Raw genomic sequence first — 15,686 nt, forward strand, 5'->3', positions numbered from 1 at the left:
CCATCAGCAGCAATGCCTAAAAGGTTCAGACGTCAATGAAAGAACAAGCTGTCACATGTCAGCAGGTGTCTGTCCCACTGCAGCTCTACTGACTTGAGGCGATGTGGGTCAAACAAAAACACCACACACTGGTGTTTAGAAACTTTCTGCACTCATTAATTTGAACACTAAACACTCCTGCTGTCATGGAGGCCAAACAGACTTCCACTGGGTTTAAGTTTCTCAACTTAAATCCATATGATGGCAAATAAGTATCAGTAAATTCTCAGTGAGAGATAGTTAACACTGTCACACAGTTTCAAAACATCCTAGTGATGGCGGCAGAGAATCTGTGGGATGATACTGCCTCCTAGTGTCTACATATATATTACAGCAGGTTCTGTTAGGGTTTCTCTGCAGGTAATGCCCAACATACTGCAAGACTTGTGACCCTTTGAAACGAGAGGTCTGCACTGAGAAGCTGGATTTGGAGTTAGCAATGTAACTTCAGGGTTAACTCTGGGTTTTCAGTACCATGGAGCTGGTTCTCTTTCTTTCTCTTTTTTCTGCTCCAGAGAAGGTTAACTTCAACTCCCCGACCTCTGACCCATTGGATCAGTGAAGAATAAAGTATCCATGGACCAAAGTGCAGGGTCTCAGGTAAAAAGAGGAGCCTGTATGTTGTTACAGGTCAGTAGAATCATGTCGTTATTTCCACTGGTTTTAAACCAGCTTGTAACAAACACAGAGATGGTTTACACACTGAACACATGATTTTAACTGATGCAAAATTTATTTTAGTCGCAGTGACCGTGTTGATATTTGACACTGTGATTCATCACTGCAGCTCAGAATAACCTGAGACACCTGTGTGATGAGAACGAGGATAAAACACATCATATTTTATTAGTAAAATAATCCACACACTGTTAATCACTCCTGTTATTATAAATGACACACGTCAGTCAGACAGACGTCGTCAGTCATTAACTACTTTTCCACTCTTTACTTCAGCAGCAGAAACAGTCTGGTGTTACTTTACCTGCACGTCATTTAAGACTTGGCTGTGGGTGTATTCTTGGATAGTGTTTCAATGTTTCCACATGTTTTGTTATAAGACGACAGAGTATCGTTTCCATCCCACTGACATTTGACAGTCTCACACACGCAGACACTTTCAGTACTGTTTCATCTCATACGATATGAAGCAGCCTCCTTCATTCATGGCTCTGATGATGTCACTCATAATTAACACCATGCCTGTTTCACATGAACACGCTCGGGGCTGGATAGAAAACCCAGAGTTGACTGAACTAGTTGATAACCAGCTTTGTAGCACTGGTTATCCAGTCTGCTCTCCAATGACTCCCTTTCGTGAGGAATGTTCATCTTCTTTCAGATTCTCCCTTCACCATGGAGACATGTGATAAAAACAAAGTGTTATTCAGCTTCAGTCTGAACACCTGTTCAGCAGCTCGTGGTGGATTTTAATTGGCAAGTATTTCAGATTTGACGGTGGCCACTTTTGGTGCAGAGAGGAAATATAAAGAAAAACAAATGAGTAAAAGATTGTCACTGCTTCATTCCAACAAAACATGTTAGAGTTTCAAACACTGATTTAAAGCGCACTTCATCTTTTGCACTTCTGAGAAGCTACATGGAGCAGCACGTTTTCAGTCAGATGGTAAACACTTGTACCTATGTCTATGTCCTCAAAATACACCTGCCCTAAAGTGACACCATCAGAGCTGAGCTCAGCTGACAGCGGTCACACTGCACATTTCTCTGCAAACAAGGGCAGGTTTTTATATTAATTCTTTGAGTTGCTCAGTGTGCTGTCAGTAGACGAGTCCATGCCTCTGAACAGCTACAGGCTGCGTTACACCACCTGCACAAGTCACTAGTGTTAATGTTAGACAGGCGACATGAACAGGTACGAGCATGTTTTCAAACCACTCCCAGCAACAAAGGAATTAAAAAAAACCAAAAGCTTAAATGTCAAACTATGGCGAACTCAGTGAAAACTTTCTGCAGATGAAGTCTGAATCTACAAAATTAAACATGTAGTATCATCCTGAACAAACTCTGAAGACACAACTGGAGACAATCCAGACCTTAGTAAACGGACCAGGTCTCAGGAAAGACGTGATCTGTCCATATTCAATCTAAGGGCCTGTACACATGCTGCATTTCTGCACCTTCATATCTGTTGTTTTGGATGTCGATGTTTTTGGAGGCACATTCAAAAGTGAGAGTGATGCTGTCACAACGCACCAGCATTCCTGATTACTCAACAGCTTAGCTAGCCCTGAGGTAAATGAAGTTCGACTTCTGGAACGCAGCAGCACACGCCACATGTAATGTGAACAAACAAATTACAGCCATACTTTCTCCCGAAAATATCAGTGTGTGGCAAATATGAAGAGGTTGATCATTTTAAATAGGGCTACCCATACTTTACACGTGATACACACTCCTTTAAGTAGGTTATGATGTGGTGCTGGTTATGGTCTTTTTGCAATCTTAGACACATCCTGTCTCCACACTTTTTTTTAAACAGAGTTGGGGCACCCGATGGCTGGAGCTGGCATCCCATGTGCAGGGGCGGTGTCCTTGCCACTGCAGCCCTGTGCTGCAGGTCATTCCCCCTTTCATGCTAAAAATATGTCCTGTCAAATAAAGGCATAAAGCCAGAAAAAAACAGTCTTAAAAAACAGTGGGCACAAGAGTAACACCCTGCGCCCAACCTTGTGTCTTCCAGGCAGTTAAAGATACGGCACGTGCACCGGCCAACTCAGGTTTTAGTGCTGCAGCATTCACTGGCCTCACATTACCATTACACAAAAAAATATTCCAGGAAATTCCACACAGAGGTCACAGATTTTATACGTGCAAACAAGACAGCACTGGAATAGGATCGGTCCTCGGTGTCAGCAAAAACTGAGAGTTGTTGGAAATTGGTATCAGGTGAGAAAAGTTGGATCAGTGTGTCACTTGAAGCAGAGCCAAGACAAAACATGAAGGTTCTTTACACTTTAATGCTTTAAATCACCTAACTGAGCGTCTAAACTGCTCCATTGTGATCACAATACAAAATGTCGTCTTTCCAGAGAAAGAGTCAAAGGTCAAGAAGTCGTCCTGTGCTGAGACAGCAATGCTCCAAACCTCCGAGAAGGACACTTAAAATACTTCAGGATTTATGCAGTGGGGCTGCATGAGGTACATTTCTACAGTCAGTGTATTACTGTCAGTGGATGACGGTCAGTAAACTAATGGTGAGAGCATAGATTACTTACGCTGCAACCTGCCATCCACAGTGTCACAGTGACGCAGACTTCCTGTCTGTCTCTGTAAGCTGAAACCATTTCCCTCAGTGGAAACAAAGCTTTGATTTACTTTAATTTCACAGATAAGAAACAATAAATTGTGAAGACAATAAAGCCTCCACTAAAATAGCATTTTAAGTCTTGTGTGTGATTTATCCTGGCTTCATATGAGCAGAGGAAATCTCTGCTAGCTGCTAGGCTAATTTATACAATGTAAAATGCCATAGGCTTGTGCTAATAACGTTAGCATGTTGTATTTGTGGAGAAAATGTGTCCAGATAAAGACAAGTGTTTGTCTGTGAATGCTGTGAGTTATAGTGAAGCTGATTTGTGTTTGAAACAGTCTCTATTAAGTCATGTTTAATGTGTGTTTAATGTGTGTTTGAATCAACTAAACTTTACAGCACTTCACAGAAACCTCCAGCACCAACCAGTGTTTTGGAAAATACATTCTGATGTCAACCTCTGTCCATAGCAATGTAATGCTGAGCTTCCCTGCTGGGACTTCTGCCTGTTATCCAAACTGACGGTGCATCGACCGACATCTACTGAAGGTAATACATTGACTGTAAATAGGTACCTCAAACAGCCCCACCTCCTACATCCCAAACCCAACAATCTAACAAACAAAAGCTGTGTTTTTTTATAACAGCATGCATGTCAGTCCAAGTCCTAGAGACAGCCAGGAAGCCGTGAAAAGATTCCAGGCCACCACATACCTGAGTGTCAGTAAATCCCAGTCACATCCTCCAGGATTGGCAAATGTATATATAAAACTAAAAAAGTTCACATTTAGTTCAGCACCTAGTTAATTTATTGTATCCTCTTGATATCCTCGTTGGTGAGGAGATGGAAACTGCCCCCAAAATGTCTGATAACAGCCGTTCAGAGAAGGTGCGACTGGTCCAGGTCGACAGAGGAGAAGAGGTCAGTGATGCCCTGATCCTCCACCAGGTTCACCAGGTGCTGCTCCCCGTCGACAGAGTACGCTAGAGGTGGAGTGAGCGTGACAAAGCTCTGTTGCTCCTCAGAGGAGGGCTGGAGGGAGGTGTGCATGTCGTGTGTCGTGTGTCGTGTCGGCTCGGACGGCGGGTTGAAGGTACGACTGAATCCAGAAGTACGGTTAGCTTTGTCTGGAAAGATAGTGGGGTGTGGATAAGGGGACATGGGGTGGAAACAAAAGGTGAGTGAGGAAGAACAAAACCCAAAAGAAATGTGAGCCAACAATCTGAAAGCAGTGTTGAGAAGAAAAAGTAGAAGATACACTTCATCAGTCCCTGAGGGGAAATTTATTTTTCACTCTGTTGTCATACACACAGGCCCAAAATACACAGACATGCACAAACAGGACCTATACATGCATTAAATGGAGAGATGCCAGAGCGAGCAGACTGCCTTGAACAAGCGCCATGAGCAGTTGGAGGTTCAGTGCCTCGTTCAAGGGCACCTCGGCAGTGGCCAGGAGGTGAACTGAACTAAAGTGAACTCTAGAGCTAAATACAGAAGCTCATACAGCTCCTGTGTGGACAAAAGCCCACGGCCTCCTTCTCTGAGGCAACACTGAACCATTTTGCAAGAGTGTTTGAAACAGACTATGGGATGTTTACAGACACGATATGTCATTTCTGTCACTGGGATTCTCTCACTCAAAACCATAACAAGAGATGGGCTTTGATGATGTCACAAAACAACGTTTAATCATGGGAGTCGTGTCTTCATTGTGAAACAACTACAGATGAAAGTCTGTCTGATGTGACGCAGGCAGAAATCATGTTCACTGACGGGACAAATATTTGTCCCTGTAATGTTCACAGTATGACTCAAAGTCAGCCTGAATGACATTCATCAGCTCTGTCTTATCACTCCCCTGACTTGTTTGTGTGAGCCATGTGATCGTGGAGACGTATACGCCCTCTCACTGCTGAAATTCAGCAGCAGATCCAGTGGCTACAAAGCCTGCCAAACGGTATGCAGACTTCACCTACTTTGCGTACTGCAGGTATGTGCCTGCGTGATAATGGTGCGTACCCATAAACCGAGATAGAGGGTAGGCCAAGGAGGGGCTTAAAGAAGGTAGATAGGTAGGTTTATTTTGACAACAATTAAAAAACATACATGAGTAACTGCAGATCAGTTTCACATACGTTAATTAAAAATCGTCGAGGATTAAAATACACAGTAAAGCCCAAAGGCTTATTTCCATTGTGGTCCTCGATGACAATAAAAGCTGGCAACTGTGTCAATGACAGGCAAGAGTGGCATAGTTAAACACAAACAACCCCTTAAGAACATGTGATTTTTCTTTTCTTTTTTTTTTTTTTTTTTTAAAATGGAACCAGAAAGAACAGAATCTTCAATTAGTCAGCCATTTCCTAACACTGAATTTCTCTCATTTGAGATTAATCTGAGAGAAACGGGAAGATCACACCACAGGCAAGCTGCAGTGTATGAAAAGGTATTTTTCGCGAACTTGGTTTTAAATTTCAAGGGAACAAAATTTGTTTGGCTGCCTCTGGTATTGTGAGAGTGTGTAGCTCTCACTGGATTAAAAAGGTCAGCAAGGTAGGGACGTGCATTTTTAAAAGCTATTTTGTGGGCAATGCCCATTTTAATCTGCACCACCCTTTTTTCCACATTTAAGAAATTAATCGTTTTGAAATGGACTGAATCCAAATGAGTGCGGGGATGCAGCTTCAAAACAACTCTGATCAATTTGTTTTGAGCAGTCTGCAGTTTGTTTTTAAGAGACTGTGCAGTGCCACTATACCAGAAGGTGGCAGCATAGTCAAAATGGCATAGTGCTAATGCTCCAGCCAAGGTGTTTAAAGTTGCTGAATCCAGTATATTTGCATTTCTTGCCAGAAATTTTGTTCTGTTGGTAATCTTACTGTGTGCTTTCATGGCCATATCATCTCCTGACAAAATACTATCTATAACACATCCAAGGTAGTAAACTTTTGTTTTTGCCATAATTACTGACTGCCCAAATTTTACCTCAAAATTACCTCAAAAGTGAAATTCTCAATTTGGGTCTAGTTCTGAAGAGAATGGACTCAGTCTCTCCGCGCTTACTTTATCTTCTACAGTTGCTTTATTCTTATGCGATATCAGAATTGGCGCACTGTGCACAGATATACCTTCAAAAAAGGATTTCACCCATTTTAAAACGTTGCAAAAATACAAAAGTATTTGGCGGTCTGTACGCTTTAACATATCATATGCATCAGCTTGGTGGCTTGCATGAACTGCGTGTCATAGCAGCACATAAGATGGCTCAATATTGAAATATCACAATAAATTAGTTCTCTTCTGGATTACTGTGTCACAAAATACTGTTATAGAAATAATATGAGCTGGTGAGCAGTAGCTGACATGAGTAGTATCACCTGGTGTTTGCTAGGGATGCATGATACTGGATTTTTTGCTGATATCTGATATGTCGATATATAACAACTCATTTGACCAATAGCCGATAGATATACAGTACAGGCCAAAAGTTTGGACACACCTTCTCATTCAATGCGTTTTCTTTATTTTCATGACTATTTACATTGTAGATTCTCACTGAAGGCATCAAAACTATGAATGAACACATGTGGAGTTATGTACTTAACAAAAAAGGTGAAATAACTGAAAACATGTTTTATATTCTAGTTTCTTCAAAATAGCCACCCTTTGCTCTGATTACTGCTTTGCACACTCTTGGCATTCTCTCCATGAGCTTCAAGAGGTAGTCACCTGAAATGGTTTCCACTTCACAGGTGTCAGAGTTAATTAGTGGAATTTCTTGCTTTATCAATGGGGTTGGGACCATCAGTTGTGTTGTGCAGAAGTCAGGTTAATACACAGCCGACAGCCCTATTGGACAACTGTTAAAATTCATATTATGGCAAGAACCAATCAGCTAACTAAAGAAAAACAAGTGGCCATCATTACTTTAAGAAATGAAGGTCAGTCAGTCCGGAAAATTGCAAAAACTTTAAATGTGTCCCCAAGTGGAGTCGCAAAAACCATCAAGCGCTACAACGAAACTGGCACACGTGAGGACCGACCCAGGAAAGGAAGACCAAGAGTCACCTCTGCTTCTGAGGATAAGTTCATCCGAGTCACCAGCCTCAGAAATGGCAAGTTAACAGCAGCTCAGATCAGAGACCAGATGAATGCCACACAGAGTTCTAGCAGCAGACCCATCTCTAGAACAACTGTTAAGAGGAGACTGCGCGAATCAGGCCTTCATGGTCAAATAGCTGCTAGGAAACCACTGCTAAGGAGAGGCAACAAGCAGAAGAGATTTGTTTGGGCCAAGAAACACAAGGAATAGACATTAGACCAGTGGAAATCTGTGCTTTGGTCTGATGAGTCCAAATTTGAGATCTTTGGTTCCAACCGCCGTGTCTTTGTGAGACGCAGAAAAGGTGAACGGATGGATTCCACATGCCTGGTTCCCACTGTGAAGCATGGAGGAGGAGGTGTGATGGTGTGGGGTGTTTTGCTGGTGACACTGTTGGGGATTTATTCAAAATTGAAGGCACACTGAACCAGCATGGCTACCACAGCATCCTGCAGCGACATGCCATCCCATCCGGTTTGCGTTTAGTTGGACGATCATTTATTTTTCAACAGGACAATGACCCCAAACACACCTCCAGGCTGTGTAAGGGCTATTTGACCAAGAAGGAGAGTGATGGAGTGCTGCGGCAGATGACCTGGCCTCCACAGTCACCGGACCTGAACCCAATGGAGATGGTTTGGGGTGAGCTGGACCGCAGAGTGAAGGCAAAGGGGCCAACAAGTGCTAAACACCTCTGGGAACTCCTTCAAGACTGTTGGAAAACCATTTCAGGTGACTACCTCTTGAAGCTCATGGAGAGAATGCCAAGAGTGTGCAAAGCAGTAATCAGAGCAAAGGGTGGCTATTTTGAAGAAACTAGAATATAAAACATGTTTTCAGTTATTTCACCTTTTTTGTTAAGTACATAACTCCACATGTGTTCATTCATAGTTTTGATGCCTTCAGTGAGAATCTACAATGTAAATAGTCATGAAAATAAAGAAAACGCATTGAATGAGAAGGTGTGTCCAAACTTTTGGCCTGTACTGTACACACTTTTCCCCCGCCTAATTTTAGTGACCATCAAGTCTCTTCTGTCGTGGATTAACATCATATTATACATACATACTCTTATTGTGACGGCGCACCAGCAGATGGAGACATGAAATACAATCCCCTTCAGTGTATGTAATATTCATTCTTTGGGCAAAATAAGAAAAAGCATGTTGGCCAATTCTGATCATGTTAAAGCCAATATCAGCCTATACTAATGACATGCCAATATCATTGTACAACCCTAGTGTTTGCCAGAACTTAGAGCATCTCAAGGGGGTAAAGGGGAGATGGCACCACTGACAGGCGACCAAATAAAACTCACCGTTTCTTAAATAAATTACACATGTCTCTGGATTGAATATTGTTGGAAATTTTCAATGAAAATGTAAGTAAACAATACAGACATGATGGATATTTTATCTTTAAAGGTAAACTATGCAGGACTGTCAGTTACTGTTTGTGAACACAGTCAGTCGGGAAGTGAATGTAAAACTCAACCCCAGATTTGCTCTCGTTCGGGTGTTTCATGTCACTATATTTGTGTTCTGTCAGTGCTTTGTCTGTTAGATGCCTGCTGCTTATGGTACAGCACCTGGGCGCTACCATTTTATGAAGCACTGTGGGGGTACACGCCCATAAACATCCCAAACACAGGAAATAAGAGGGACATATGAGAATACGGGCAGAGGGCGGAGACCCTGCAGACAGATACACCACCACACACTGAGGGTGGGTCATAAGTGATGACAGAGAGGGATTACTTCTGTTTGAGTCTACACATTGTTCTTTAGGAAACTCCTGCACCTTTAGGTGTGAGACTCACCTTTGGCAGACACCTGGACGAAGGCCGGGTAAGGCACGAGCAGGGCAGAGCTGGTCCCATTGGCGGATGTGTTAAAGTGGCTGCCACTGGCACCACTGGCCCCAGAGCTGTCTGAGGTCTCCATAGGGATTGGGTCGTTAGTGCAGAGGAAGGCCTTAATGGGCCCCTGTGTGCTTCTGAGGTGGACCTGGAGGCTCTGAGCACAGACACACAGACAGAGAGCTTTTATTAAATGGTCTCAGAATACGAGCCGACAGCAGACACTTACAGTGAACAGTGTCTTGGGAGGATGCGGCAAGAACATAATGTAATTTGTTGCATCAGTGAGGCAATTAACCACCCTGTGTTGTTAGGCTGGGGTTTCAGAGTCAAAATATCGAGTCTCATTACAAAAAGAAAGATGTAATTAAGTGATTATGTTGAAAAACGTACCTCTTCAGGGTGTGGCACCTCCAGTGTTGTCTCTGCAGGGGCTTTGATTACAATTACAGTCTGTTCTTTCAAGCTGGGAATCCTCTGGACGTCCTCGTAAGTCAAATAGGCAAATGTGATCCTCCAGGTTAAAGAATAGAATCAGCCTAGACTGCTGTTTGTGTGCTGCTGGGGATACACTCATGACTAAACCCAGTATTATCATCATAGGCAACACATTGGTGGGAGTGACAGGAGGCGCTCATCCATCCAATCCCCGCTGAAACAAACACGCTATCGGCTTGGATTGGCCTTCAGACCCATCACTAATTATTTCACACTTACAGTGGTGGAAAAAAGTTTTCGGACACCCTTAAAATTTTACACAATCTCAAATATTATCATGAAATATTTGTGGAAAAATCTTTTTTGTGTTTCAAAAGGTGTGGCTGCATTAGACAGATACAAACAAATACAAATTATATTTTTTTGTTTATTGTTTACAAGAAAAACTAACAAAACTAAATTCTTGACAGTTTCAATGTGTCATTTCTCAACATTTTCAGTATCAAAGTCAACAAATAACAGAGAATGTGTTCAAAACTGAACAAAAAATAAATAAACCATCACATCATCAAATTAATATTTAGTAGTCCTGCCATTGGCACGTAGTAGAGCTCTAATCCTGGCTGGCATGTTCCCCACGAGCCTTTCACACTGTTGAGGGGTAATCTTGTCCCATTCTTCTTGAATTACTGCTTTTAATTCTTCTAAATTCTTTGGTTTATGCTTTGAAACAGACCTTTTGATAATCCACCACAGATTTTCAATGGGGCTCATGTCCGGGACTTGAGCTGGCCACTCTAAGACCTGGATACTGTGCTCCTGCGGCCAAGTTCTACTGGCCTTGGATGTGTGGCAAGTGGCTTTATCTTGTTGACACATCCAGTTTTTACCTCGACGGATCAGTTGAGACGCAGAAGGGAGCATGTGGGTTTGGAGAATGGTACAATACTTGGTAGAGTTCAATGTGCCATCACAGACAGTGAGATGACCAACACCAGCAGCACTCATGCATCCCCAAACCATGATACTGCCTCCACCATGCTTGACAGTAGGTACTGTACATGCTGGAGATAATGCTTCGCCTGGCCTTCTGCGTCCCCTCACATTAGTAGGAGGAAGATAAAGCTGGAAACTGGACTCATCTGACCACAAAATCTTCTTCCAGTTCCTGGCTGTCCAGTTCTTGTGTGCCTGGGCCCAACGACGCCGGGCTAACCTCTGTCTCTGATCAGGATGCGGTCATTTCTTGCTGAAGAAACCCTTGGACGCCCAGATCTTGGTTTGTCTTCCAAGCTGTTGGTTCGTCTGTATTTCTGCAGAGTGTATCCAACTGCTGAAGGACTGCATCTGCACTTCCTGGCTATCTGGCGGCAGCTGTACCCTTCCTGGCTGAGAATCTTTATCTTCAGGCGTGTTTCCTGCGTTAGGTTCCTTGTTTGAGCCATTTTTGTGTCTGAAGAACTTTCAAATGTGCTGGCTTTATGTAGACACGAAGCTTGGCAACAAAAATTGTGTCTTTTAATAAAAAGAACGACCTTCATCACTGGTACCAAAATGACCCAATACTCAAAATTTCTTATGTATTTTTATGGAACCAATCAATTTTAAGTTTTTAATGGCTTTTTTAGGATTTATTTAGTATTTTGGCTGTGACTGTACTAAAAGAAATTGCACTTGAAGACCTAAGAGTGATTCTTAATGCAATATTTCACAAATGCATGGGGTGTCCAAAAACTTTTTTCCACCACTGTATTTGACTTAACTGAATGAGAATTTCAACAACAGAACAAAATAAGGTTGAACTTCCACTTAAAGGATATCTCTGACTGCTCTGGTTCTCACACAGCTGATGAACCTGCAGCGTGCAGCTCTGGATCAACTCATCCAGCCTCCTCTCCTCCTCAACCAGAGCCCTCAGCTCCTCATCCATGTGTACGTTCACTTCACCGCCCCTGTGCACACACATACGGGTTAACCACACAAATAACATCACTTGACATCAAACTGAAGATCGACCTTTACTGATCATGATTAAATTCAGAATAAGACAACTCAAAAAAAACAACAATGTCAACGATTCAGAGAATAATACAGTCACTAAATTAAGTCTGAGATTTTAAGTCTGAGCCAAGAGTCAGCAGCTGATACCATCTTTAAAGAGAGAACAATCTTCCAGTCTTTTATATAATAATGTATACCTGGACCTAAACTGTTAAGTTTGCTTGGTAAATGGTAACTTAGGTATTTTTCAACCTGGACCCTTTTTTGATGATTTGTGACCAATGGAGACAAGAATTTCTGAAATTAGTCCAGTACCGGAAGAGACTGCAGGCAGCAGGGAAACTGAGCACTATATTTGCCACTCACGGGCTCAGACTGTTATTATCAGTAGTAGTAGGTGCAATCACAAGTACAGAGTTGTCTTGCCTTTAAGCCGGCATCAGAGGTGGTAACAACGCTGAAAGATCTATGTAAAAGGGACAGCTAGTAGGACGGCAACATGGAAGTTATGCATGTGAAATTTTGACAATGTGTTATGTGTACGATCCACACCGGGAGATTTTAAAACCCACTAGCAGCAATCAGCAGCTAACTCAAAGAAGAACAGCTGCCGGAAATGTCTGAAAATTGGAAAACCAATGAGGTCTGGGAGCTCCTGATCCTCAGAGCAGAGGACGAGATAAGCCGCCATACATCACAGACGCTAAATGATTGTTATTGCCATGTTATGTCACTGTCGTTGTTTAGAAAGCGCTGCCATCGTGTATAACCCGGGGTGAGGAAGTGTGAATGGTTGTCCGTCTCTATGTGTCAGCCCTGTGATAGTCTGGTGACCTGTCCAGGGTGAATCCTGCCTCTCACCCAGTGTCAGCTGGGATAGGCTCCACCCTGCCTGTGACCCCAAACAGGATAAGAGGTTACATTAATGAATGAATGCCATCTTGTTCTGTCCCTACAGAGTGAAATCCTTTTTGTTTAACCAGAAAAAAGCCCCAAAATCGCATCGCCAAACCCACCAGGCTGCATTTAAACTAACAGTTATTTTATTACTATAAAACACACTTCATTCAAAGTCAACAGAGGCAAAACAAAACTCACAAAAGCAGTCTCAGTTTGTCTCTCCATTGTTCCAACCATCATCAACTCTACTTTGTTTAAAATAAACCCTTAACTCACCCAGTTAGATGTAATAATAAGACGGCTCTATGCACTTTAAAATGACTGTTTATTTAAATGGAGTCTGGTGGGTTTGGCGATGGAGAAACAAAAAGGATCTAGGGTCGACCTCTGAAGAAATCCTTTTCATGAGTTTTCAGAACAGTTTGAACAACAATCTGTCAGTAGCAAAAACAAGAACTTTTAGTGGACGTGAATTGATGGTGCTCAGTTGCCTGCAGGGACACTGCAGCGGACCTCAACACTGAAACATTTTCAAACACAAAAACAAGGTAAAATAGGGCCCAGGTCAGAAAATACCAAAGCTAACCTTTAAATAGTTAATCATTCTTATGACACTGACAAAGTCATAATGTGCATGTGTGTGTTGTTCAACCAGCTCTTTTCCAAAATGCACACACTACCACTCATCAACTTATACTTACAACCACTCCACCATGTTTTTAGACTTCTTTTTGATGAGTTTGATCCCTTCCAGCACATTGGTGACATCATAGACCCGTCTCTTTGAGATGCAGAGCTCCTGGGCGACTATGTTTAGGTCCAACACCCCATCAGTGGTGCGGCTCAGCAGCTCCGTAAACCTCTGCGTCAGGAAACCCAGCGAGGTGTCGCTGTCCTTCTTCAACGGGGTCTTGGGAGCTATGGGACTGGGGGCGGGAGCTGGGAAAACAAGTGAGGACTTAGTACTTTTAATTTTGTAGTGATGCCTTTGCAGGTTCTTCAAATAGTCCTTCTGATACATCAAACTGTAGTGAGTTGATTTTAATCATTTGATTATTTTGACACCAGCAAACATCACACCAACAAGTTAGTCTTCTGACTGAACAAAAGATGGTAACTGTTACATCACGGCCTGACAGACAAAAGCTGCAGAGGCTGGTATCTACCACATCTTTTGCGCAGCACAGGTCCGGTTTGGGACACAGAGTCACCAGGCTTCGTGGGTTTTGCTGTCCTGCCAGCATCCTGAAGGTTCAGGGGGTCACTGACTTCCAGCTCCAGCCTTCTTTGCCTGAGTGAAAGAAAGCAACATGTACATTTAAATACCTGACTGCATCATGTGGCTCACAGGGCAGCCATTTTGGGCAATAATACAATATAAACTTGTCATAAATCCACTGTTTTCATTAGAGACTGAAGTTGCATGTAATCAGAATCAATGCATGTGTCTCTGAGTGCAAATATAAAGTTCATCTCGTCACCTGCAGCTGGTTACTCATCGTTATTAAAGACAGTCCTGACCCTGGGGGTTGGGCCAGGAGCTAGCTTCCCTCAGCAGTGTTTTTAGCTTGTAGGAGCAACATCTCCCCATCCCCCTCCCACGCTCACCCACGGCCTAAGAGTAGTTTGCTGCTTGCAGTAATGAACACGGTGCAGGTTACAGTCCCCTCCTTACCAACGTGTTCCCACAGACAGCAGATAGTCACAGAGCGCCGTCTGCGTTTGAGACACTCCGACACCAAAGTGTGCACAAGTGGGTTCCTACGAGGCGCAGCGTGATGCCCCAGCCAAAGGTAAAAACAAAGTTACCGGATATACGTTAATGCAGCCGGAGCTTCGTAAATTCACTTTCAGAATAAAAGCATGCAGTGAACGCACAGCTGTACTTTTTCAAGACCTCAGCTTTTGTTTGAGATACATTTTAAATTTATCTGGGCTATTTGAGAATGTAGGGCCTAAGGTATAAAAAACTAAGCACTGTCTCTAAACATGAGGTAGGTTTTGGAAAAAAAGGTGTCCTCATATAGGGACAATGGGTTACTTTTTAATAGTTGCAAACATGTAAGAAATAATAAAAATGTTTATTTAAATACCTGAACACTGTTGTGCAAAATCAAAATTACAAACAATGCAACAATTGTTAAATGAGTTCTAACTGTATGGGTTAGAGCTGTGGTTCCCAACCACGGGGTCCAGACTTCTCCTCAGTCATTAGTTCAAGGTCCACACAGTTTAATACATTCAGCATCACACTTGCATTTGGCTGTGTCAAGCTAGTTTGCTGTCTCTGTTAAATAGTTGTATGTAGTCACTCAGTTTACACTGGGAAACTGCACCTCACAGTGAAAGCTCTGTGCCGAATATTAACTGTACTTTGAATAAAGTGTGATTTTCAGTCACTTGCAGTCCATTCAGAATGTACCCACAACCCAGTTTGGACGCAGCCCACCAGTCGGGAACCATTGGGTCTGAGGTCACTGTTCAGGTCTCAAACTGTGCTTGAACGTGGTTGTGCAAAAACAAAATTGCATATAATGCACCATTATAATGCAACAACCCTGGGATGTGTTCGTTTTGTAACTCTGCTCACTTCTCCGCTGTGCACTCCAGTCTATGGATGTCCTTTTAGTCTGTAGGAACAGTCTCTGTCACACCTGATTGACCTGTGTGAACTGCTGGGATAATGCAATAATAAAGTCCCAGTGTCCTCGAAAGAGTACTTCCTAATTAACAGCATTTTTAGCTTGTTACTGTTGCTAAGGCTGGTCACGTGTATGTCATATCAAACTACAGACATTATTTAGCACAAATAAATACATTTCAACCGTAAATTTTACTCAGGTTTTGTGCCTTGTCTACTTTTGTGTCAGGATCTCTATATTTCAAAACACACATTTAAAATCTTTGTAATTTGCCAGAGTACTGTCAGTACAATGTGCCTTTATTTTGAAGAGAACTTTAGCGCTTCCGGTTACAGCCAGGTAAGCCTTCGAGCACTTGACGCAGCTCACTGAAGTTGTATTTCGAGTTAATAATAGAGGTAAATGTCACTAAGGAAACACACAGACCTCCC

At 42.6% G+C, this 15,686-nt stretch overlaps 1 protein-coding gene across 1 annotated transcript; it reads right to left on the reverse strand.

Annotated features, from left to right (window-relative positions):
- Window positions 1–2,997: 2,997 nt before the first annotated feature.
- Window positions 2,998–15,076, reverse strand: e2f3 (E2F transcription factor 3). Its single transcript, XM_049601744.1, has 8 exons — window positions 15,014–15,076; window positions 14,289–14,329; window positions 13,780–13,904; window positions 13,315–13,552; window positions 11,531–11,664; window positions 9,668–9,780; window positions 9,236–9,431; window positions 2,998–4,438 (listed from the first exon to the last, which is right to left on the reverse strand). The coding sequence occupies exons 1-8, from the start codon at window positions 15,074–15,076 to the stop codon at window positions 4,191–4,193; spliced, it is 1,158 nt and encodes a 385-aa protein (XP_049457701.1). The 3' UTR covers window positions 2,998–4,190.
- Window positions 15,077–15,686: the final 610 nt, after the last annotated feature.

The sequence above is a fragment of the Epinephelus fuscoguttatus genome, linkage group LG17, assembly GCF_011397635.1.
Source record: "Epinephelus fuscoguttatus linkage group LG17, E.fuscoguttatus.final_Chr_v1".
NCBI lineage: Eukaryota > Metazoa > Chordata > Actinopteri > Perciformes > Serranidae > Epinephelus > Epinephelus fuscoguttatus.

Bases quoted from the DNA above. Each gene is read 5' to 3' on its own strand.
- e2f3 (XM_049601744.1), bottom strand. From the start codon at position 15,076: ATGGTTCCCGACTGGTGGGCTGCGTCCAAACTGGGTTGTGGGTACATT. The intron at 13,905-14,288 runs GTAAGGAGGGGA...TCTTTCACTCAG, and splicing joins CTGTCTGTGGGAACACGTTG to GCAAAGAAGGCTGGAGCTGG. The intron at 9,432-9,667 runs GTACGTTTTTCA...GTCTGTGCTCAG, and splicing joins AGGTGCCACACCCTGAAGAG to AGCCTCCAGGTCCACCTCAG.